Source organism: Barbus barbus (assembly GCF_936440315.1).
Source record: "Barbus barbus genome assembly, chromosome: 3".
Lineage (NCBI taxonomy): Eukaryota > Metazoa > Chordata > Actinopteri > Cypriniformes > Cyprinidae > Barbus > Barbus barbus.
Window position 1 is genome coordinate 36,175,623 of NC_136731.1, and position 25,871 is coordinate 36,201,493.

At 37.2% G+C, this 25,871-nt stretch overlaps 3 protein-coding genes across 14 annotated transcripts in view; 2 read left to right on the forward strand and 1 right to left on the reverse strand.

Annotated features, from left to right (window-relative positions):
* clec16a (C-type lectin domain containing 16A) overlaps positions 1–7,041 on the forward strand; it is a 67,456-nt gene extending 60,415 nt beyond the window's left edge. For 6 of the 10 annotated variants that reach the window (XM_079376712.1, XM_079376711.1, XM_079376704.1 and 3 more), the window contains one exon: positions 5,092–7,038. In XM_079376712.1, the coding sequence (XP_079232838.1) occupies positions 5,092–5,537 (446 nt within the window). In that variant the 3' untranslated portion in view covers positions 5,538–7,038. Of the gene's footprint in view, positions 1–1,005; positions 1,104–5,091 lie in introns of all 10 variants that reach the window. The other 4 variants (XM_079376708.1, XM_079376710.1, XM_079376707.1 and 1 more) reach the window with 2 other exon arrangements.
* A 3,925-nt stretch (positions 7,042–10,966) lies between these two features.
* Positions 10,967–12,602, reverse strand: LOC306848402 (suppressor of cytokine signaling 1-like). Its single transcript, XM_079382934.1, has 2 exons — positions 12,393–12,602; positions 10,967–11,921 (listed from the first exon to the last, which is right to left on the reverse strand). The coding sequence occupies exon 2, from the start codon at positions 11,845–11,847 to the stop codon at positions 11,242–11,244; it is 606 nt and encodes a 201-aa protein (XP_079239060.1). The 5' UTR covers positions 11,848–11,921; positions 12,393–12,602; the 3' UTR covers positions 10,967–11,241.
* A 4,129-nt stretch (positions 12,603–16,731) lies between these two features.
* pigq (phosphatidylinositol glycan anchor biosynthesis, class Q) lies at positions 16,732–25,282 on the forward strand. Of its 3 annotated transcripts, none has more exons than XM_079381843.1 (11): positions 16,732–16,903; positions 18,218–18,927; positions 19,016–19,147; positions 21,326–21,446; positions 22,000–22,126; positions 22,213–22,366; positions 22,685–22,796; positions 22,868–22,948; positions 23,817–23,931; positions 24,147–24,208; positions 24,435–25,274. In XM_079381843.1, exons 2-11 carry the CDS (start codon positions 18,251–18,253, stop codon positions 24,585–24,587), a joined length of 1,734 nt encoding a protein of 577 aa, XP_079237969.1. In that variant the 5' UTR covers positions 16,732–16,903; positions 18,218–18,250; the 3' UTR covers positions 24,588–25,274. The 3 variants fall into 3 exon arrangements, with proteins under 3 accessions (XP_079237969.1, XP_079237967.1, XP_079237968.1); XM_079381841.1 differs by lacking the exon at positions 16,732–16,903 and adding an exon at positions 17,610–17,884 and having other exon boundaries at positions 24,435–25,282; XM_079381842.1 differs by lacking the exon at positions 16,732–16,903 and adding an exon at positions 17,631–17,892.
* The last annotated feature ends 589 nt before the right edge of the window (positions 25,283–25,871 follow it).

The window sequence follows — 25,871 nt, forward strand, 5'->3', positions numbered from 1 at the left end:
CAGGAAATCCATCTGACCCTTTTTTATCTTCTTAAAGCACACTAGTCTTATAAAGTGCAACAGTAGGGTTCCAGTAGTAAAAACTTAGAAGCCTTTAAAGACAGACCTAGTTGTTAATTGATGGTACATGCTTCTGTTGAAGCTACCTGTTTGCATTATTTCAACTTATTTTTAAAATAACTCTGTTTAACAGTTGAATTTGTGGTTAAAAACGACATTACCCATTGTTATGCAAAGAAAATTCCATCTATCAGAGAGTCTCATTTATGTTTCTGCATAGCTTTTAATTAGATTGTCATTCACAGTGCTTCATGGGTTTGTAGCTCTTTGCTTCAAATTAAAGTTTTTAATGTTGTGACTCACTTTGTAGATGGTTGGTTTGGTTCATAGCTTATAACGCTTTAAAAAAAACTATTTTAAAACCCCTATGGGAAAAATGAATCTTGAATCAGTACTGCTGTACTCTATTGTGTATGATTTATGAGTTCGTGTCATTTCAAATTTGAAAAAAAAGTCCCACCTTGCTTTGTCCCATTGCAGAAGTAAAATGGGTTGAGGGAATAGGAGGAATAAGATCAAGACATTTTGCAGTCTAGACTCGAACCCAGATCACTGGCATAAGCATCAAGTGCTCAAATGTCGGATAGCTAGCCAGTGCACTTTCAAGATTCAAGATTCAAGATTTTTATTTGTCACATACACAATTATACAGGGTATAACCAGCAGTGAAATGTAGGTAAATTTTTAAACAGTGCCGATGTGAAATGTGTAAAAAGAGAAAGTAAAAGTAAGTAAAAAAGTTCAGTGAGCTGTTGTTTTTAAATCAACCTGTCACCATAATCCTGCTTTGATGTTGTTCTATGTAGATATAAAATAGTGTACTTTGCATGTTAAGATAATTGATAATATACTTTGGCTGTAGGTTTTGCTCCATGTATGCTTCAGATTAGATGCTAAATACATTTGTCAGTAGGATGCGTTCTGATCTGTCCCTCTGTTCTCTAGTCAGGTCTGGCAGGGAAGGCCGAAGGAGCGTGTTTTCTCTGTCTGAGGATGACAGGCACGGTGGAGAGTGGGTTTAGAGCTCCATGCACACATAACAGGCATGTCCGTGTGATGTTTTTACATAGATTGACTATGCAGAGTCCCCCCCCCCCCCCCCCCCCCCAGTTTCCAGTGACTTGCATTGTGCTACTAAAAACTAAAGCTTTGAGAGTGTGTTTGCATTGTGCTACTAAAAACTGAAGCTGTGTGTGTGTGTGTGTGTTAGGGATGTGCATCTCTTGACTGAGGCCGATACATAGTCTACGATACATTAAAGATACATATGAAGCAGCTACCGATGCGATTCACTCCATTACGATTTAGTGCGATCTGATTTTGATTCGATTCAACACAATGCGGTTAGATGCGATACAATGCAATGGAGATCACTTTTAATGCCTTGAGTCCCGTTTCATAAAACAGGTTAACCAAATAACCCAGGCTTATTTCAGTTAGTCTGACTCATTGTCAAATGATTTGGTTCCATAAAGCAAATTTAACATAGGCTTAGATCAAGCTTAGTCACTGTGGCAACTTATGCTGGGGAACTAACTGACTAACAGGTCTATGGTAACCTGGTTTTATGACAGCTGTACCTTTTATAGTTTGCAGAACAGATAACAGAACATTACAATCTAAAATTGCTCTTTAAAGCATTAAAATAGCTAAATTAAATAGTTAAAATCACTGAATTAAAAATGAAAGTAAATGACTATTTTAACTGCTGTAAGAAACTCATTTTAACTTGGTATTTTAGTTTGAGAGCTTAGTTTGAGCTTACATTTGATTTACCCATTACTATAGTCCCTTTACAGTTACATAAAAATACACTTATATGTAGGTTTAAAATTCCACAAAAGACACATTTAATGTCCAAAAACAAATATTTTAGCAAAATGTATATTTTACTCAGAATTATTGCACTCTGTCTGTTTTGCGCGCAGCAGCGCTCGTTGCTCTCGCAGGCCTCGCCCATTCCGGACCGTAAAATAGATATGTTTGCATGACTTTCTAATATTTGCAGATGAAAGATATACCAATGATGTGTCAGTTATGCACTGAGGAAAACGCCACGTCTCAAATGCATTAAAGAGCACAGATATATTCACTGTTTGCCATGGTTCATCGATATGATCCATGATCGACCATTAAGGGCTGCTTAAGAATAAGCGTGCACAAATTAGTGAGATTGTGTAAATTTAATTTGTCATTTATGGAACCACCCCGATTGATTTGTTTTTCCTTGGGTCTCCGTGGTGTTGTGATTTGTCATTCACACAGCAGTGATGATGAGAGAACGCGCTTGAGACACAGTTTCGAGAGGAGAAATCAATCTACATATAAAATATTGGTCACAGATTATTGGTCGCTTTCTAAATAATAAAAGTATAGCGCATCCACTAGTAATTATATAGAAATAAATCCGTTTTTACCGATGCAAACATGTTAGAAACGATGCATCATGATATAAATGACAACTTGTAGCCGATGCACACTTTTTAAACCGATGCATCGCATCAATGGCTTTTTATGCTGATGCACCGAACGAATCGGGGAATCTTCCCATCTCTAGTGTGTGTATGTATGTATGTATGTGTGTGTGTGTGTGTGTGCATGCACTTGGTAAGCCTAATATAATGCAACTGCTCAGGAAATGATTTAGATTAGTTGATAAACAAAAATAGCTGATTTATTCATTTCATGTATGAGTCAGTGTTGCAAATAAAGAGCAATAAATTAGCAAATTTTAAACTTTGCATTGCATTTATCTGAAGTGACTAGTGAAGTGATGAGTATTTATAAATGTATACATCATTGTAGAAACTGTGAAACCTCACTCTAAAAGTGCATGGTATTAGCAAGTGTGGGTTGGCTGATGAAATCCAAAGGCTCTGTGAATTAATACCACCCCAAAATGAGAAAGCACTTTATCCTGTTTTTCTGCTTCACCCTTTTTTATCTTCATCCTTTCACTTCCATGGCTCTCTGCCATTCCTCCATTTACATCCATACTCGTATTCTTGGCAGAGAGCTTCTTAATAGAGAGACCTTAAACACATCTGACTCACATAAGCATTTCTTAACTTGTAGCATGAATTCAGTTATCTACACACCTCACATTGTCAGTTATTACCTTATCTATTATCTTACCATATATATATATATATATATATATATATGTATGTATATTAGTGCTGTCAAACGATTAATCGTGATTAATCGCATCCAAAATAAAAGTTTTTGTTTACATAACGTGTGTACTGTGTATATTTATTATGTATATATGAAAGCACACACTTACAGTATATATTTTAAAATATTTAAATGTATATATTTAGATTCATTTATTATATATTTATTATATAAACATAACATATTTTTCTTAAATATATATATATATATATGCATGTGTTTGTATTTATATATACATAATAAATATACACAGTACACATACATATACAAAAACGTTTATTTTGGATGCGATTAATTGTTTGACAGCACTAATATATTTTCAGATTTAAAACTTTGTAGGATGTTTTCATTCACTTAGAGCTGTGTTACACATTGCATGTAAGGTCATTTTCAAAAATCCATAATTGGGGCACTTTAAATTTTGAAATGATATGATCTAATTTACATTAAAAACTACTCATACTATCTACCTTTTTCTTCCCGTAAGAGCAGGCTTGGTCATTTGTTAATTCTATGGGTCTAGCTTCATGTCTCATCTGCATCCATTTTTAGCTGTACAAAAACAGCTCGTTTTGCTGCTTGATATTGAAAATTGGTGTGTATTACCATATTGTCTTAATTATGAACACACTGGTTTGTAGTGCAAACAGTTTTACCATTTACCGTCTTCTCGTTACTTCCCTTATAGCGGCTAATGAACCGGAAGTCTCACCCATAGGCTTACTTCCTACGTGTTGAAAGAAAAAGGTGGATACTGTAGAATGTTTGTTTGGATTGTGATTAAAATGCAGTGGTTTTGCAACTGTTTCATGAAATCTGATTCATATAAAGGCACAGTCAGGGAATGCTAAACCGTGAAACCACCAGAATTCTAAAAAAAACGTGATACAGATTTTTGGTCAAACTGCCCAGCACTAGTATTTAGCCATCCTATCCGTCTACCAATCATCTAATAAACTCTCACATCGCTCACATTTGTCTATCTATCACAAGCAGTTCTCCCTTTGACTGGTTTGTATTAGGGCTGGACGATATGGGCAAAATTTATATCACAATATATTTCTTAATTTAGGTCGATACGATATAATTCCGATATCGATATGAACTCTATTTAAAAAAAGCCTCATAAAAACTGCCAAGAATAGCCACAACAGATGTCTGTAGCTGCAAACTTTGCCAATAAATTTGCCAAGTCTACGAAACCTCCTCCTATAAAACTATATATTTTATATATATATATATATATATATATATATATATATATATATATATATATATATATATATATAAAAAACCGCACAAATACATAATGTTCACCTTTTTATTTGTATTTAGCCTTCATACAAACAAGAAATGTGAAATCACTGTCAAATAAACATCTCAGACGCACATTAATAATATTAATATCTTTAACTTCAAACTATAGGCTAGCATACATTACCGGTCAAAAGTTTTTAAACCGTATGATATTTAAGGAATTCTCTTCTGCTCACCAAGCCTGCAATTTATTTGATCCAAAATACAGCAAAAATATTTTGAAATATTTTTGCTATTTAAAATAACTGTTTTCTATTTTAAAATGTAATTTATTCCTGTGATTTCATTTGATCTGATAGTCACTCATGAACGCGACTATCAGATCAAATGAAAATGTCATCGAAACTTTTCTGAAAACAGTCGGTTCCCTTCAGAGATACATTCATATAAAACAACCGCGATGCGTTTTGATTTTGAAACGTGTAGAAAAATTATATCGCGATACATATTGATATTGAATTATTGTCCAGCCCTAGTTTGTATGTTCAGTATGAATAGACGTTTCTACATGTGTGTAATTCCCACCTCCTGTTTCAGGATTCGCCCTGGCGCCTAGCCTCACCCCTGCACCGCAACCCACCATCTCCCTCCTGTCTGACAATGATGCCGAAACGCTGAGCGTGGACTCCCTGACCCTGCTGCCCCCTGCCGACCCGCCTCGCTTGCGCTCCTTTAGCACCCAGTCCTCCGTCCAGGATGACGCCTCTGCAGACGGAGCAGAGACGCCGGTTGCCATCCGAAAGGAAGACGACGACACTGGGGCTAGGGACGAACCGTCTCAAGACGACAGGAAGGATATTTCAATTATTCCAGAGGAAGATGAGACATCATCTGAGTCTGGGCCATTGTTTAGTGCAGAAACCGAGGAATTGATGCAGATTCAGAGGGAGGAACCTGTGACTCAGCCCGAGACAGACTGTATGGGCGTCATGGCCGATCAAGAGGACAATCCAAACCTGGAGGAGGAAACCGCGATAGATTGATACAGCTAAACTAAAATGTACCAAGAAAATTAGGGCCAGGTTACTAAAGCAAGAATGCATGTTAATGTTGATTACTCAATGTGAGCATGACCGATTCTGGTTTTACACAAGCTACTTAAGCTAGTTGGCACATGCTTTCAGCTTTAGTGATTCAGGCCCTCAGTTGTATCCGTGTGTATTTGCCGACTGTGTCAGCACAGTGGTTACCAATACTTCTCGTTATATCAAGACCATGATGCATTTCAGAGGAAACCGGCACTCTTAGAACAATGACATTATTGTTTGTCAAGAGTGAGTGCTGCTTGAAGCACAGTCTTTTTTCTGTGTCGTGCACGAGTTGCTCCAGCTGTTTCTCTGCATGTGTGACTGTTTTGTGATTGTGTGCGACTGTTGGAGTTTGTGTGCGAATGGTTTTATGATACCGAGCAGATGGAGAGGAAAGGGTGTGTTTGTATAAATCTGTATCTGTGTGGGTTAGTGGGGAAAGCCCGCTTGATTTTACCAGTCTTAACACTGAGGAATGTACAAAGACTTCTGGGTCTATCCAGCGGTGCTCTTTTGTGAACGTATATTTAGTTTTGGCTGAACATTCGTTTTCACTTCATCGTTTTGAAAAAAGCCCTTTTGTGTCATTCTTTGGAGATTGTACGGAACCGATATGAGCTTGAAGTGAGCCGTTTCAGTTTGTCGCTGCATTTAAGATCGTTCAACCCATGAACTCTGGCACCCTCAAGCCTTTTTGTTCAAAAACCGCTGACTCACTTATGTCACGTTATTTCTTCAGGTGAACACACCTGATGTCATAGAGTTTCATTCCTAAGCGTTTATGTCACTGCCGTACATGCACGCATTTTTTTTTCTTTCTAAAACCTTTTGAAATCTGGATGAATTTACCTGTTTCTGTTCATGTAGTTACTGCTTTAAGTACCACTAAAGTGGTCTCTGAGGCAACTTATCCGTATTTTTATGTGCGTTTTAATGTTCTTTAACACTTAATATTCTAGAGGTCATCAAGAGCTTGTGCTGGACACACGTAATCAAAGCTGGGTGTGATGTACTTGTGGTTTTGTTTTACTTTGGTGTGCAATAACAGTCGTTCAAGACTCATTTATTTCACTTACAGATTCAAGTAGTTGGACTACTGTCACTAATGGACTGAAATGGAAAATTAATTTTCGGTTTATAGACTGCAGCACATAGAAGGGATCCGCACACTCTTGCGGTGTGGCACAGATGCAAATGTGTGGCAACCGTGACTAGACGCTTTTCTTTCCAAAGAAAAGCACTCCTATTTAAGCTTTATTGGCGGAGTTTATAAAATATTACCTTTAAAGCAATACGATTAATTCTGCATATATCAGTATTTTGAGGTTAAATTCATTGTTGAGAAGGGGGGGGGCTTCATAGTTTGTACACAGTGTAAAGATTTGTTTTGATCTAATGTTATAATTAATTTACCAACTGGAGCTATCAAAGTCATGCAATAAATTATTCTGATGTACATTTTGGTCGTCTTACTGTTTTTTGTGTGTTTTTTTTAATGAAGCAGCATTAAACATTATTCTGTTATGAAATCTTATCTCTCACACTGTTTATATGTAGTTATTCTGTCAAAACGCCTATTTAATTCCCGATAGTCATTGTTTCCTAGAATAGGAGGGTTTCTCAGTGTTTGGGTCTCTTGATGATTAAGGGGAACTCTGGCTTGAGTCCAGTTCAGCTTCTTGTGATTGGTTAACCTTGTTTTCAGTTAAAACATACTATATAGTATCAGTTTTGTAACTAACTCGTGCATATTTTATTACTGTGATGACAAAGTCACATTCCTGTGGGAGGGGACATTGCAAAATTCCATTTTGAGGTGATTTGCTTTCGTACTGTGTAAAATGGGCTGCTTATTCAGAAGTTATTTCTCTTAGTCCATTTTCCATGTATGTTAAACACACCCATAATGTGGATACCCATATTTTTTTAATAGCTTATCCAGAAAGCAGTGATGGATCTGTGCGATACTGAGAAAAATGTGATTTCTGTTTATTTGTTTTCTCCGCGTTTTTCCAGAGACTTGACATGAAATTGACCCCCGCCTGAACTTCCTACATTTGAAGAGATTTTTAAGCAAGGAAATTTCACGATAAGCAAACAAAAAGCAAGTCTACATAATTCAAGTGTCCCACTTCTGCTTACTAGCTGATCCTCTTCGACTGAAAATGAACGTCATGCAGTAGTATGTCACAAATTGCTTTCAATTCACTATCAATAAGCTTTTCTGTGAAAAATTAGGCTGTGAGGTCAGTCTCAAGTATGTCGGTTTGCATAAAAGCATCTGTTAAATGAACAAACGTGACCTTTATCTTCAGTGTGGTTCCTCTGGTCTGAGAAACGGGTTGATATGAAGCTTATTAAAAGAGCGACTATAAATGGATGCATGCAGATGGTCTCATGAGACATGTTCTCTAGAGGTCTCGTTCCAGGAGCCCGTGCTGATAGTGTCTCATGCCTTCTGCTGAAAGATGCATCACAAGTGTGTTATTTCTGAAGAACACACTCACTAGCTTGTGGTTTGCATTATACGGCATTTACCTGAGAAAAGCCATATGACTTGCCACAATACAGCACCCTGTATTTCACTGTAAATTGATGAGATGGTGAGATTGTTGCAGGCGCTATGTTGCGAAGCCTTTAAAATTATTCTTGTTGATGAGCTGTATACTTGTATATTTTAATTTTAACTACTAAATTTGAATGTTGCATGAAATAATGGAACCTTTAAATTTGGTTGAAGTTGACTTCAACCAAATTTAAATTCACTTCTTTTCGCCCAAAATCAGGTCAAAAAGGTGTTATTGGACCCCCTGCTGTACCTCCACAGAGCCCCTAGGGGGCCGCAAACCCCTCATAGGGACCTTACGTGTGAAATTACTAAATATTTTTTTCCAATACTCAAACCATCTAAACCCCATCTCTTTGTGTATGGAAAAGGGGGGCGAAGAGATGACGGAGTGGTGGTCTTGCGTTCTGTTAGCGTAATACACGTTTATCTTTGTGAATCAGTGAATTGGAAGTCCTGCCCACATATTCTCAGTGGAGGCCATGGGGACCTTTTACCTTGATGTGGGATGGCAAGAGATGAGTGTTGTCATAGTAACCATTATGTGGGTAGCCGTATCACTTGCCTTCCTGGAATATAGCTTTGTGGTCTGAAACATTGTAAATTTACAAAAACCACTCCCAGGGGGCTTCAGCATCACAACTATAAATAGATTTGAAAAAATTACAGTTTGATCACGGCTAATGAGTTTCCAGGCCATCTAATGAGTAGGTTACAAAGATAGCTACTTGCCTTTTCATTTAGAAATTAATTAAACCAAAGAAAATATTTATTTTCCAAAACATTATTTGCCACAAATGATTTGTTTGTTTGATTGTTTTTTCCCCGTTTTATTTTATTTAAAAACCTATATTATTTGCCACAAATATGAACTTTTTTATTTTATTTACCAAAAAAAAAAATATATATATATATATTATTTGCCACAACTATGCCACATATATACCTTTTTTATTATTACCAAAAGACTGTTATTTGCCACAAATGTAAACTCTTTTTAAAATGTATTGGACTACTTTTTTATTATTTTCATTTATTTTATTTTAGTCTTTGAAAGTCAGCTCAGCTCAAATTTTCTGCATGGATGGGTTGAGGTTGAGCACTCAGTGCATAAACCAGGGCCGTTTCTATGAACAGATTACCCACACAGGCGTGTCTGTGTCTGTGTGTGTGTGTGTGTGTGTGTGTGTGTGTGTGTCTGTGTCTGTGTCATTTTGGAGAGGAGCGTTGTGGTTCCAAAAGGAAATACATGGCTCAGGACTGTGTACACATGTATGTTTGTGTAAGTTGAGGCCAGATGCAGTGGAGATTAGTGGCTCTTCAGGGAAACACAACTGTCTCTTTTCCTGGAAGTCACTATGCGCTTTCATGTGTATTAATCACTACAGGCAAGTGAGGGAAGATAGACCGATTAACCCTCTACCACATCGACCAGTTCACGCAGTCAACCTCAGCGACCTATCTAACCTTATCAAACGAGGCTTCTCCGTTCGATTTTCTGAGTAAATAGTTTCCTATTTCTGTCAGATCTGCATGTGAATTAAATTTACAAAGTTAATCGATAATCTGCATTGAGTGTTGAAGGGAAATCTCTTGATAAATAAACCAGCTGGGCGTATCGAATGATTTCCCCCTCACTTCCACATTACGATAACATGAATTCATTAGAATCAGGAAGGTTTTTTTTTTCCTCCAAAGATAAGCTTACTTGTAACAAAGCTCTTCCTTTTGACCTTTGACATGTCTATATCCACTGTTTGGCCAATGATTGATTCGAATCTCTACATGTAGCCAGAGAAGAGCTCATTCCCATTGTTCATTCAGAACGGTGTCTGACATAGAATAAAACAAGTTTTTCAACATCTCATCATAGTCTTATCTGATGACTGAACAGTGCAGATCACCTCCTTCAGCCTCGAATGGAATTCCAAGCAGTGATCTAAAGTTTACGTGAACCCCTGATGCCGAGCATTGTTTTGTTCTTAGTCATTTTTCTGCGTAAGCCTGTGAGATGTGTCGCAGAGTTTTATTGATACAGTGTTTGAGCATCTCTGGAGATCACAGGCTCCTCCCCGTCACACTCCATCGGTCCTCACAACCTACTTCATTTCTTGTAAATGTCTGTCTGAGCCATAAGCAATTTACGGTCACCACAGCTCCGCCCCTCAACCACGCTACTACCTAGATTAATCAGTCTGGTTCAGTGCAGAACGTCTGGCCTGAACTTCCTATAAGTCCCTGTCTATATGTCATTTCAGGAATCCAGGTACACAAAGCCCGTAATCTAGTAAAATACACCATATCTTAAACATGACCTGTCGGATTCTAAGAAAAAGGCGGGTTTCAAGAGCACGGATTAGGCTATGATATGAATCTTGAATCTTAGACAAGGGTGAGGCTCAACTTGGAAACTTCTCGCCTATAGTCTATTTAAGCACTGATATCATTTTAAATGTCATTTAGTGTATCCGTTTATTTAATTTTTGTTTTGGTCTAAGTTGTTTAGATAAAAACCAATAGCAATATTGAAAGAAAAGTTCTTGTCTACATAGTTTAATTGTATTAATATATTTTCGGATTTTAAACCTTTATTTGAATATAATTGCACAACTTTTTATTTAAATAGAACTAGTATCATAAGTATTTTTAATATTTGTAATAGTTCATTTAATTGAAATGTAATAGTTTAAAACAACTCCCATTTGATGACTAAAGTCGATCTGCTTTTTTGTGAATGTAATAAACTAATCAAGCATTTCCGTTCAGGTCTCCGAGTGCATGAATCCCCCAACAAATAAAGTCAAAATTGAGATGTTTTAAGTTGTTTACAAATATATTTATTATTTTTATAAAAAGTATTATCTTGAAATAAATCTTTCTGCATAGCAGAAATATAATCAAAGGAACACAATATTCCCGTATAGTGTAAACATTCACAAACAATGTAAACTTTCATTGTGCAGTGTTCAAGTCTGATATTCCAAAATGTGCTAAAGTATGATTCCTGCGTCCTAAAACAGAGCAGGACCACGAGGAGTCCATCAAGTATCTTCAGAATATTCCAGCAGCGCTTTAATGCAATGAGTCTCATCTTCATAGCGGATGAGGGAAGGCGTGGAGGAAGTCTTTGAGGATCGGGTGCACAGGTATGCGGTCGATGTCTTTTCCACCACATGTTTCGATAATCCGTCTGCGGCACAGCTGCTGCAGGGTCTGCACTGGTTCTTTCCTGTAGGGCCTGATGAGACCCTTCTTTGGGGAACTGATGTAGTGCTCCAGCAGTTTGAAAAGACAGTCAAAAGATTGCTTGCTGCTGGTCAGACTGAATTTGGAATTCTTGAAGTTAATCCGGACGCTGACGGGACCGTTTTGTGCTGTGTAGCTCAGTGTAAAGAAAACGTCACTCTGACGACTGTCCCGGATCAGGAATGTTCCCACTGGCTCCTTCTTCAACTTTTGATGCGCTTCCTCCACAGTCATGGGACCCCAATAGAAGCCACTCTCCTCTAGCATTGAGGTGGTCTTCGCGATGGTCTTGAAGTCCCTGTCATCGTTGAAGGGCCTGAAATGTGTCTGGATAACCGCTGCCAGTTGGCTTGGCCTGGGCCTTTGGGATTGGAAGACCTCTGGAGAGGCTTCTGTCCTCGCTTGGGGTTCTTCTGTGCCTTGATTCCCTTCCACTGAACTGTGCGCCACCATCCTACAGGAAAGACCAACCGGTGTGGTCTTCCATGCCGTACCACAGGAAGGTCATCTAGATGAGACTCATCTGTCTGTTGAGAAACAAGTGAAGAACACAGTTAATCGGTGGCCTTTCCAAATCTACTCCAAGCCAATCACATGTTCTACTGATAAACGCAACGCAGGCTGCAATAAGCTGGCTTGTTTCATGGCAACATAGTGAGAAACCGGGATTCACTCATCTGGATTTAAAATCTGTAAAAATGACTAATCCCGTTCACTTCGTTATCAAGGCATTAGGTCTTTAAGTCTATTTAATGAAACTTTTATTTAAAAGAATGTGTAATATAAGTTTTTCTATTGAACTTTGCTACAGTATGCAAAATATTGTAAAATTCTAAAGTTTAGTGTTATTATAAGCGTTGCATTAGAACGTAAATAAACCAAACAAAACGTTCCTAAACGTTCTCACATTTATACATTTCAATCGAAAACGGTCCGTTTTAACAGTAAAGTTTAGTTGCGCGTAAAACTAGAAGTTGCGCGTAAAACTAGAATCTTACCGTTTTAGCGAATGTGAACTCCAAGAGCAGTCAGTACAACTTTGCCTTTGACAAACTCTCGTCGCCGTTTCCAAAATCAGGTGTTTTTGAACTCCCATTGATTTATTCCACCGTTATATCTCGATAGAGATTTCCTCAGCGCACGACACAATCTCCGCTCGTTCTAATGTCAGAATGACCTGACAGTGTTGTGAAACCACTACATATAATGCGCACAGCTCCGCCCATTTCCAGGAATCCTTTCACTTTCAAGTTTTCTCTGAACTCAGTTCAGGATTAGCCACGCCTACCCGATCAAGATCATAGTAACGCGTCTTCTTTCACTTCTCTTTTAAACATTTGTGCACTTCCAAATAAAGTTCCATGTTTTTTGTTTTTTTACCAAAGAATACCAAGAAAATTATCTGAATGAACAATGATCAGTTGATCAGGTTAAGAGCCACATGAATATCCTAATGTCACTGTGTGTTTCTAGTCTGATTCAGTATTGATATCATATCAGTATTAGTAGGCCTACACAAACACACACACACACACACACATATATATATATATATATATATATGTTCATGCATCTAGAGGTTAAACATGCTTGTCTTACAGTTACGCTTGTTGTGAATTCTGCATGTCTGCATTTGTCCTGTTAATGTGTTATAGCTGACAGATCAATTCAGATCCACAGTGGGTTGTATGAAGCATTAGCCGTAAATGAAACTCACTTTCAGCCAGTAAATCCACATCTGTGGACCATGCAAACATGTATCCATGACTTTCATTTCTTACAAACCGTGATAGTGACTTTAATTTGCATGACAGCATGCATCACATGCAAACAGACACTCAGACATGCACTGCACAAAAAGTTCTGCTTATTAAACATCATAGCATTTGTGCCAAAGTTATTATTTAAAATCTTCAGAATAGAAAAAGTTTTGCATGCAATTTCAGGGGAGTCAGAAAGGTATTGTCTGCATGAGCTTTTAGTCTTTATGGCCCAGTCAATGAGATTTAGATGTGAATAGGTCATATCCTGAAAGCCCGTTTAACAAGAAGAATGACATCAGTGTACAACATAATACCTTTTTAGTGAAATGAACTTTTTTGACTCTGTGATTTGTTTAAGTGATATCATTATGAAACTGAAATTCCAGTCATGCAAATGAGGGTGTATTTTCTTTACAATGAGATGTTTGCCTTTGAATTACTGGTTATACTTTCGTTTCTCTTGAATTTCTCAGAAAGGCTCATATTTACAGTAGGAGGACCACTAGTGGTGAACAATGTGCTTGCACTTCCACACATAAGGAAGAGGATCTAAACAAACAGGCGTGTGTCAATCATAAGAGCTTTTCCCTGAAACAATCCTCTTTATCAGATGGAGGAACTGCTTGAACATATTAGGCGCATTTTTTATTCGATGACATTTTGGTGCAGTGCTAGCATCACTGTCATCATCATCTGTTCATGCCTTCTCTAGATTTCTCTGCAGATATTTACAGTATGTGATTAGAGGTCTATATATATATTTTTATTATTAATTTCATCATACACAAATGCATAATTCCAAATGCAGACTGTGTTCTGGATGCAGACACCAGAAATCAATTGCATATTTTTGAATATCTGTTTCATTCACAAAGCCATATTCTGCATATTTATCAAATCCGACTCAATCAGTCACCTCTTTCTTAGAGCCTACAGCAAAGTCAGGGTACAGCAGAAATCTATAAAATGCTTGCATTATTACTATCCGTTTACATAATTGCGTACATGAAAATGATCCCTACCTTGTTCCTTTACGGTTGAAATGCATTGTTTGCTATTCAAACACATCTGTCTGATTTATCTTTGCTGCACACTCCAGTGCTTTACGAGAAAACGAAAGTGAAAGCAAGTGACCTGCTTCCATAATTTCCTATAGATGGTGCTGTTTCTCCTAAACTCGCTTTATGCTATTTATGGAAAATAGGGAATAGGCCTAATTCTTGAAATAGTGAATCCAAAACTACAATCACCTAAATTCTAAAACATGTAGAAACTATATGTTAAGATGAGCTGAACCTCACTATCTCATCCTTAACTGTTACCTCCTTAGAATGTTATCTGTCCTCCCGTCTCGGAAAGTACGTTATCACAAAAACAATGCTGTCGTAATTTAGACATCAGATAAAGAAAATAAACTTTGGTCACTTTCATTTAGATTTTTCTTTATTTTTTTTAAGTCACGTGATCCAGAGGCCACATCACTGAATTCCAAACCACATAAACAAAGCCTCGTGTGGTTTCCTTGAATAGTAGCCGATGTTTAGAAACGCTTCTTCCCTTGCGTTTTTATATGAAACCATTTATCGTGACCCCATTTCAATATTACGCTCTGCATCAATGTATTTTTGCAATTAGATTTTTTTACATAGCGACTTACAAATGACATTTATTAAACCAAAAAAATCAGCTACTTCTAAATCTTCAGTGCATTTTTTTATATATAAATAATAATAATGCTATAATAATGATGATGATCCGTGTAATGGGAATGACTCATTATGAAGTTACCGAGAATTCATGAAAACTAGACAAGAAAATCCCTTGCATTCAGAAGTGTCGCGTGACTGGCCTCAGCTGCAGGCACGTGTTTACATGAAAACAGCTCTTTTCTGTAAGGGCTGTTCACTGAAGAGGCGTGTATAGCGCACAGGTGTACTGTTACATAATCAGGAGCCAGATTTTTGGACAGGTGCTACCGGATTACTCTTAACTGAAATAATATAAATGTATTTTTTATGGAACATTGTGGAAGTTCTTTAATCAAATTTTGAAAACAAATGTTATTCTATATACACATTGTGGTACTGCATGGCACAATTAAACAGTTTCGGTTCCTACTGACTGTATTTATTTGCCATACAATGGCAGTCAATACTGAATATATTCTCTTATGTTCTGCAGATGAAATTTATTTATTTCGACTATCCTTTTAAAAAGCTGCTGGCGAAGGTTAACTCTATTGAACTGTACTGAACTAAACATCTGATTTACATTACAGCTATAGGAAATAAAATGACGGTCTTCCTGTAATTCCTTTTCTCTTGTACCTTGATAAGCAAATAGTGATTAATCATGTGTCTTAAAGCTTTTGTGTGTCTGTATTGAATTTCCTTTTGTTGCAGTTGCAACTCCTCCTGTTATTCCTGTTATTCCCATTTAAATTCCATTTCAACATCCTGAATATTGAAGTTGAATATTTCATGCATTTTCATGACTGCATCATTGTTATTGCAACTCTAGCGTCATCTTCTGGAAACTATACTGTGTACACCTCTGTCGGTTAACACCAGTGTTGGGCTCCAAAAATGTCATTTATTACTCGTTACTCCTTTCAAAAGTAATATTATTACTTTATTTATTAAATATTTTTCCTTCATGCCCCCACTTAAGTTGTAATTGTGTCTTTCCCACAAAATTCTTCTAAAATGTTACGAATAATATATTTCTGCCTAATCATTTGATCAAAATCCACATTGGTTCGCAGTCAAAAGTTATTGCAAACACTCCCATTTACCCAGATATGATTATATTTCATGATGTATGACATGCATTTGTAAGATTTTTAATTATAGTAATATTTTATATCAGAATCAGAGGGATGTGGGTGGGCAAGCCAATGCCAGAATAATGCCACAACTTACACATCAGTGTTCAGATCATTTTTTTCTCCTGACAAAATCAATGTAATGGCAATATTTTCATCCGCTAAATATAAGATTTTCCATATTCCAAGTTTGCTTGATGCACTGCTGACTTCATGTTAATTCTGAAAATAAATCTAGGAATTATTGTATTGTTGGATTTCAAATCAGCAGGGGTTGAGGCATCAAAAGTAACTAACCAGCTGTTTTATGGATGGTAACTGTAATTACAAAAACCTTATTAGTAATTAGTTACACTACTAGTTACTGTAAAAAGTAATATTTTTAGTTGCTAGAAGCTAGTTACTGCCCAACACTGGTTAACACGTAATTTGAGATTGAAAAAAGGCAAATAATGTTGCTAATAATGTCTAGTGACCAGTTTAGACAGATTTGGGCTGTTTTATATATGTTTTATATATATATATATATATATGGATGGATGGATGGATGGATGGATGGATAGATAGATTCAAACATACTTTTCTCATTTGTCAAGGATCATTAAACATTTTAGTGCAGATGGTATTATATGAAGTTTAAAAAGTTCTGCACACCTTTGAAAAAAAAAAAAAAAAAGGTGAAAAAAAATAAAAAGGACAATTTACATTTGCAGAGTGACTTAAATAAACGTTCATCCACAGCTCATGTTCATATTTACAAGTCTTATCATGTGTGAAGCTGTTATCAGGAAAGAAAGGCTGGTTGTTTAGAGGACCCGTTTGTCTTGAATGTTAAGATAGCTAACGTTTCATTTAGGTTAAGTCCCATTCAGACACATTCACCGGTCAGCAGTTCATGTGACTCTTCTGGCTTTTAAACAAGGCAAGTATATTTAGCACATTTCATAATGGTAATAAGTGCTTTAAATGAAATTATTTAAGTAATCATAACAGATGTCTAAGAAAAAAGATTAAAAACAAGGAAAAACGGGATGAGAATAGCTACATAAAATGCTACCGAGCAATCAGAAGGACTCATTCAGTAAACAGATGTGTTTTTAGTCTTTAATTTATATGTGAAGTCTGTACATCTGATCTCTTCTGGAAGCTGCTTTCTTCCAGCTGACTTGGTCCTAATGATCCTAGGCCTATAAAACAAAGACGATAGCATGCAAAGGAAACATTGTGCTCGAGTACGAGATCAACACAAAATTACAATGGTTTGTAGAAAGAAAAAGATCATACTAAAATGCTATGATTGTTATTAATGATTTATTCGCCTTTGCTACCGCCTGTGCGGTGGTGATGGCGCAGTGGATAAGACACATGCCTTTGGTGTGAGAGACCCGGGTTCGAATCCACTGTGAGACACCAATGTGTCGCTTTGGATAAAAGCGTCAGCTAAATGAATAAATGTAAATGCTACAAAATTGGTCATATAGGCCTATGCATTGAGCAATATTGATCTCGTCATATAATATAGGAATATATTCTGTTTATTTCTGGGTTAACCCTCTTGTTGTGAAATAAATTCAAATAAAGCAAACGCTACTTGATAATTATTTGGGTCGGAACTGAAAATGTCCCTTGAGTTCACCCGGACGGATTTCAGTGACGGACTATCAACAATACGAGTGGTTATGCTCTGTCTACTCCTGTGATAAACCGGGTTTCAGTTAGCTTAACAAGAGTCACAACTGTACTATTATCTCGGCTGCTATTTTCTCATTATTTAGTGTAAACATTTTTAATTTCTGGGAGCATGCCAGCGTTGGTTATCGCACATAGTAGAGTTAACATGCACACTGTCGGATACAAGATAAGAGCAACTTCTCAGAAATCTTAGCCCTGTAAATCCCACAAGGTAACTTTGTGAGTACTTAACTACTAATTACAGCATAGAGTAGCATGTCCCTGTGTTTGGTCACGGTAATAGTGCGAATTAAATCGATATGAGTTTTGCCCGGAGCGTGTGGTTTCCATAGAAACGACCCAAATTCATGCTCAATTCATTTGAAGGGCACGAGTACAACAGAACTGTTCTCGCTAGATCCGTGGATGCTTCTAAGCAAACTGCATGTTTATTTATTACTTGACGATTTAAAACTTTGTACTATTAGTAATATATACACACATGCATATTAAAATGCAAGTATTCTTGTTTCCAGTCCTTTAATAGTGCGTTTTGCCCATACAGGAGTGTATCTTTCGGACTTTATAGCACACCATCATGGTGCTGAAGATCTTCTTTCCCCAGTGCTGCAACACTGCTGACAGCGGCCTGCTAGTGGGGCGCTGGATCCCAGGTCACAATTCTGCTGTGGTGCTGGCTGTCATTCACTACCCCTTCATACCGGGTCAGGTGAAGAAATACTTGAGTGAGCTGCAGAGCCAGACTCAGGTGGATCTGACCGTACTGGGATCCTGGAGTATGCCCAAAGAAGGCCAAGAGGGAATGGACAGCTTCCTAAAAGACCTGAGTACCATCTTTCCTCAGAAATCTTGGCTGCAGTTGAGCCGTGAGATTGGCAAAAGAGGCTTTACTTGTGAGGTGGTCCAAAACAACGGGAACCTTCTGCAGGAGCAGAAGAACGGTGATGATAAGATCGTCCTCATTCACTACGACCAGAGGAAGGTTATGCTGTCCCAGCTTCACCCGGTACAAGATGTGGGCCAGAAGTCTGATATTGAGCCCTCAGAGCTGCGCTTGGTCTTCCAGACAGTTGCTCAAAGTCAGCCTCTCTTTTTCGTGGACAAATATGACGACGGGCCTCTCAAACTCACCCACTGGCAGTCTGAAGGCAGGGAGGCTAGTATTATTGCAGAGCTTCTAAAACAAGCCTCAGTTCCAGTCTGCATCTTCCTAACATGGCTGCTGTCTCTGTGGCACTGGTTGTGCAGCTTCAGGTGAGTTGATGTGTCTCGGCTTGAACCTGTTGTTGAGACTGAAGAGTGATGAGGAAAATTCATACTCTGATCTTTTGGTATTTTACAGGATTTTGCATTTGCGTCCAGTGCTGTTCATCTCAAGCAAGCTGTCCACCTGTGTTCAGTCGGGATACAGAGCAGTTCATTTCAAGACTGTTTTCTCTCCCAAAAAAGCTGCCACGCACATGGAATTCATGAGGTACAGTACTTGGGTCAGTGACATACAAGGGTATCATCGGTAACAAAAAGACAAAAATCAGGTTTAAAATACGTGCCAACTTCTTAGAAATGTACTCTTTGAGTTCATGTTGGTTTCATATGGTTTTGAAAAAAACGTTTCACTAATTTTGAGAAAAGTATTAATTTTATGACATTTGTAGTGTGACATTAGGTAAAAACATGTGTTCCTTTTACATTAAATACTTTTGAGTGTATACAATAAGAGCTTTTACATCTCTCTCTCTCTCTCACACACACACACACACACACACACTCTCTATCTATCTGTCTATCTATCGATCTATCTTTATACACAGTGCCCTCCAAAAGTATTGGAACAGTAAAGACAAAATTGCTCTGTTGGCTGTGGAGTCAAGACATTTACAAATATGATTAAAATATGAATATGAGACTACAGAATGTCACATTTTGTTATTGGGAGATTCAACTTATAGATGTTTTACCAGCTAAGAAGATCAGCACTTTTACCCCCGGTTTCACAAACAAGGCTTGAGCCTAGTCCTAGACTAAAATGTAAGTCTGAGCTGTTTCAGCTGAAATAAACTTGCACTGACTGATCCTAAAATATATCGGTGCCTTTGTTTTGTCTCAAGATACACCCCAGTAATGTTTTTTTATCTAAGCATATTTATAAAAATTACTTAAATGTCCTAATTGAACTATGGCCTAATCCTGGCTTAGTCTAAGCCCTGTCTGTGAAACCGGGCCTTAGAGTTTCATCCCTCTATCTGATGTGAGCATAAGTATTGGAACAGTTGCCTCACAGGTCTTTCTAAGTGATCAGCTGTGTCCTGTTGCATTAATTCTTCAGATATTAAAAGCAGGGAATGTGTCGTATCAGTTATATCCATTTCTTCTGTATTCTGAATCTTGCATTCGATGATGACACACACAAATTAGGATGAAGACGAGGGAGCTGACTTTGAGAGAAAAGCAAGCAATTTGGATGCTAAAAGAAAAGAGTAAGTCAGTTAGAGCTCTATCAAAAACAAAGGGCATGGAGAAATCAAGAGTTTGGAAACCACCAGCAACCAACAACTACCTGATCGGCTGAGAAAACAACAGTAGCTGATGACAGACAAATAAAAAAGGCTATGAAAATGAATCCTAAAAGACATGTCTGTAAAATCACCAACAACTTCCAGAAAGCTGGGGTGATGCTCTGACAATCTACTGTCCTCAGGAGACTTTAACACAGAATTACAGATGCTACACAGCAAGATGCAAACCTCTGACCAGCACCAAAAATAGAAAGGCAAGACTAGAGTTTGCAAAAAAGCACAAAGGTGAGCCAGAAGAGTTTTGGAACTATGTTTATGGACCGATGAGACAAAGATGAACCTTTATCTAAGTGATGGGAAAGCAAAAATGTAGAGGAAAAAAGGGAACTGCAATGATCCCGAGCATACAGCCTCATCTGTAAAGCATGGTGGAGGTGATGTCATGGCATGGGCATGCATGGCTGCCTCTGGAACAGGCCCTCTCAACTTTACTGATGACTTAATGTATGATGATAGTAGCAGAATGAATTTGGAAGGGTACAAAACCATCTTGCCTACCAATATTAAAGAAAATGCCACCAGATTCATTGGGAAGTGCTTCATATTGCATCAGGACAATGACCCAAAACATCCTGCCAGTTCAGTCGAGGAATTTATAAGGGCAAATAAATGGAAAGTCTTAGATTGCCCAAGTCAATCTCCAGATTTAAATCCGATTGAACATGAATTTCACCAGCTGGAGAGGAGAGTAAAGGCAGAAACTCCCCAAAACAAACAACAATTGGAATTGGCTGCATTAAAGGCTGGGAGAAGTATTTCAAAGGATGAGACCAAGAGTCTGGTGATGTCTACGGGTCACAGACTCACTGCTGTGATTGTGCGCAAGGGATCTGAAACTAAATAATAGATTTTAATCTTTAATATCTGCCTTATGTTCAACTGTCCCAATACTTATGCTCACATCAATGAGTGGGATGAACTCTAAAAGTGCTGTTCTTTTTATTTGGTAAAACATGTATGTGTTGAATCACCCAATAATAAAATGTGACATTCTGTAGTTGATCCATGTATCATGTTGTTCCTGTGTTATTTAATAAAACATATTCTCACACCCTTCTTTTTTTGATTCTCTGCAGAAAAGCAAACATTTTTGTGTCCTTTCTTGTGGACATGGCCCTTGGTTTGCTGCTTATCTCATGGCTTTACAGGGAGAATCGGATCAGCAAATTAGCAGATACCTTGGTACCTGTGGCTGATGTAAGTATGACATATTAGATCACATTTGCGGAAAAGTTTGGGATCAGTAAGATTTTTTAATGTTAATGTTTTTGAAAGTTTTGTATGCTTGACAAAGCTGCATTTATTTGATGAAAAATACAGTAAAACAGTAATATGGTGGAATATTATTACAATAACTGTTTTCTATTTTAATATAAAATGTAATTTATTTAAAAAGTAATTTATTCATGTGCTGGTAAAGCTGAATAGTTTTTAGTGTCACACGACCCTTCAGAAATCATTCTAATGTGCTGATTTTGTGCTCAAGAAATATTTCTTCTTATCAACGTTGAAAACAGTTGTTTATGGAAACCATGATACGTTTTTATTCAGGATTCTTTGATGAAAAGAAAGCACTGCATTTATTTGGAATAGAAATTACAATCTCTTTACTGTCAATTTAGATTTTTTTTTTTACTTGCGGAATAAAAATATGAATTTATTTCAAAATAAACATCTTACTAACCTCAAAGATTTAAAGAGTAGTGTGTATAGATATAAATATGTAGACAGATCTTGGGTTATCTCACAGCGTGTTGCTAAAGAGCTGCAGGAGCTGTTAGAATGGCTGATGGGAGCTCCTGCTGGACTGAAGATGAACAGAGCTCTCGACCAGGTGCTGGGGAGATTCTTTCTCTACCACATTCATCTGTGGATCAGTAAGTAGATCTTCAGTTCAAGCATTCTCATAGTGTTCCATGTTTAATGAATGAATCACATCTGTGTTTTGTGATTGCATCCGCAGGTTACATCCACCTGATGTCTCCTTTCATTGAGAGGATCCTGTGGTATGTTGGACTCTCAGTCTGCTTGGGATTGACCTTTGCTCTTTCCATATTGTCCGACATTGTGGCCCTCCTCACTTTCCACATCTACTGTTTTTATGTGTATGGGGCAAGGTGAGATTCAGTTTTGTTGTGATTTACTGTCATGTTTGTGCTTTTCCAGTAGAGGGCAGTGTCCATTCTAGAAAGAATGTTACACAGGTTGGGAAAAACATGAGAGAACATAAACCATGATAACATTTTAGGTGTACTGTATCTTTAATGTTCTATCTCAGATCTGTGTGGGCAGTTACTTGTCATTTATATTTACAGTCTTGCATCTTTTATTTACATATTAACCTTAACACAGCATTCCAGGGCTTGTAATCCTTTCTAAGAATTGCAGTATAGTTTCTTTATTTGTGAAGTGTACTTTGCTATCTCTGCTGTCAGACTCTACTGTCTGAAGATCTATGGTCTCTCCTCCCTGTGGCGGCTCTTCAGGGGAAAGAAATGGAATGTATTGAGGCAGAGGGTTGACTCGTGCTCATACGACCTGGACCAGGTACATTTCCTGCACCACTATTTAGCACATCCCTACAGAACACATCTGACACGGCTCTGTTTCCTTTGCAGTTGTTCATTGGCACTTTGCTCTTTACGATTCTGCTGTTCCTGCTTCCCACCACTGCCCTGTATTACCTCGTCTTTACTCTGGTGAGTCTATTTTCACACTTTTTCCCTCTCACATTTTTTTAAATGTTACATCAATCCAGAAGTCAGCTGCATTTCTTCGTCTCTATATGTGACCCTGGACCACAAAACCAGTCATAAGGGTCAATTTGAAATTGGAAAGCTGAGTAAAAGAATGCTGGAAGCTGAATAAATAAGCTTTCCATTGATATATGGTTTGTTAGGATAGGACAATATTTGGCCGAGATACAACTATTTGAAAATCTGGAATCCGAGGGTGCAAAAATATCTAAATATTGCGAAAATCGCCTTTAAAGTTGTCCAAAGCAATGCATATTACTAATCAAAAATTAAGTTTTGATATATTTACAGTAGGAAATTTACAAAATATCTTCATGGAACATGATCTTTATTTAATATCGTAATGATTTTTGCCATAAAAGAAAAATCAGTAATTCTGAGCCATACAATGTATTTTTGGCTATTGCTACCGTGCTACTTATGACTGGTTTTGTGGTCCAGGGTCATATATCCAGGTGAATTTGGTCATTATGAAAATTATTAAATCATTATATGGCAATTATGACGTTTTAGCTCTTGATGATTTTATTGCTTGCAATGGCCTACTATATAGTACTGTTCAAAGGTTTGGGGTGTGTGTGGTTTTTTTTTTTTTTTTTTTTGCTCAGCAGTCATTACAGTGTTACACAATCCTTTAGAAATCATTCTAATATGCCTATTTGCAAGAAACGTTTCTCATTATAAATGTTGAAAAGAATTGTGCTGCTTAATACTGTTGTGGAAATCATATTGCAGTTTGTTTTTAAAGATTCATAAAATCAAATAGAATTTATATATTGATAACATAAGTATGTTGTTTCTCTGTTTCTAGCTACGGCTGGTTGTGGTGATGTTTCAGGGAGTGATTCATCTTAGTGTGGACTTCATCAACTCCTTCCCCCTGTTTGCCATCGGACTACGAATCTGCAGACCATACAGGCTGGCAGGTGAGCCATACTGTATCACACTGAAGAAATCAATAAAAAAAAAGTCATACATTTTGTAACTTTCTTTTCTTACGTAAAGCTTGATGATAGAGATGAGACTATGAATGTACTTCTAGGCCATGCACTGCAGTCATATACTGACCTTCTGAGAAAACCACTTCCTTAATTATGTTTATACAACTAATAAGTACTTTATGAATCTGTTTGTATTCCAGAGGGCGTTAAATTCAAGGTGCTTTGTCAGGAGCCGGGAACTCCTTTTCACCTGATGATGGAGGTAGGTTGATTGTTGCTAAAACAGCTTGTCGTCCCATAGTTTATTTATGCTTGGGTTTCATTTATGGTTTGGGTTTGACCTGTTGATTTTGTGGGATGGATATGAGGGTTATTGAATAGCTTTGTTTAGCTCACAGTGCAGTGCAAACACTGGACATCCTTTACTTGTCTCTCTACCAGATGAGCAAAAATGAATGAAAAATGTATTTTCTTTTCTCCACCTTCAGATCAACCCACTGAAATGTAGCTCTGTACTGCAGTGTTACCGGACGCCCACTTATAGCTGTTACCCTAAGGATTCCTGGGCCGCACTGTGCAAGAAGCTGTTTGTAGGAGAACTCATTTACCCCTGGAAGCAGAAGACTGCCAAGATCGACTAACTCTGGGACCTGCAGCCAGACGCATGAACACTGGGAGAAAGTTGCTCTATTGGTCAGATTCCACTGACGCTCAAAATAGTCTTACTTAGGTTTTTAACAGAAGTAGATATTCCTTCATTGTAAATTCAAATCATGATCTTTCCTTTTCCAAACATTGTGTAGAATCTTTGATTGAAACTGTGATTATTTTTTGTATTTATTTTTAAACTTCTACTTTTTATAACACTGAAGATGTACCATTTAAAAAAAAGAGTATTACTTATATTATAACATTGATATTTAAAACTTGTTGTTCAATCACAACCATAATTTAATGAAGAGGATTTGAACTGAAAGTGACACTGTTGTCATCACAGTTTGTTTTTTTGCTGCCTCTTACGATGGGCAGATAGAAAGGGAATGACTGGTAAAACTGAGCTATAAAATGTTAGACATTTATGAGTCTAATCTGACTAATGTGTACTGGCTCTGAATGTTGAATTTAATACAGATTAGTGTAAATTATCTGACCATGAACCACTTATGTCAGTGTTGCCACATTGTTGTTTTGTAGCTATTATTATTAATGTAAATGACTGAATAAATACTAGATTTTTATAAATGCATGATCAAAATATGCATTTGTGCTGTTGATTTTCAAACTCTAAATGTACCTCAATAAAGTTTAAATACCTTTTAAAAAGTTTGAATACCTTTTTATAGATTGCCGTATCATTTTTCATCTTATATCATATGATTCATGTTTGGACTATAAACAGTTGCTATTTAAAGTTTAGCCAATTTCTGAAACGTGCTAGTATAACTAGTCTTGCATATTTTGTTTGGGAGAACAGCCTGTGAAGAATGTGCTCAGACTGGACTGAGAGCACAACAGCAATGACAGGCTTCTGACTATTCAATAAAAACACAAAACACATGAAAAACATCTGAGCTGGGGATTCACCATGTTTTATAAGGGCAAAATATCCTTGTGTATATCTGACACAAAGATGGGTAGTTGAAAACTCCAACTCTCTTTCTGTTTCTATATGACAGTAAAGACTTATATAGTGTTACAAAATATTTCTATTTCAAGTAAATTCTCTTCTTTTATTAATCAAAGAATCATGGAAACGAATGCATCGTTTCAACATAATATTAAGCAGCACGACTGTTTTCAACATTAAAAATCATCGTATTAGAATGATTTCTGAAGGATCATGTGACACTTAAGACTGGAGTAATGATGCTGAAAATTCAGCGTTGCCGTTACAGGAATAAATTACATTTTAAAACATATTCAAA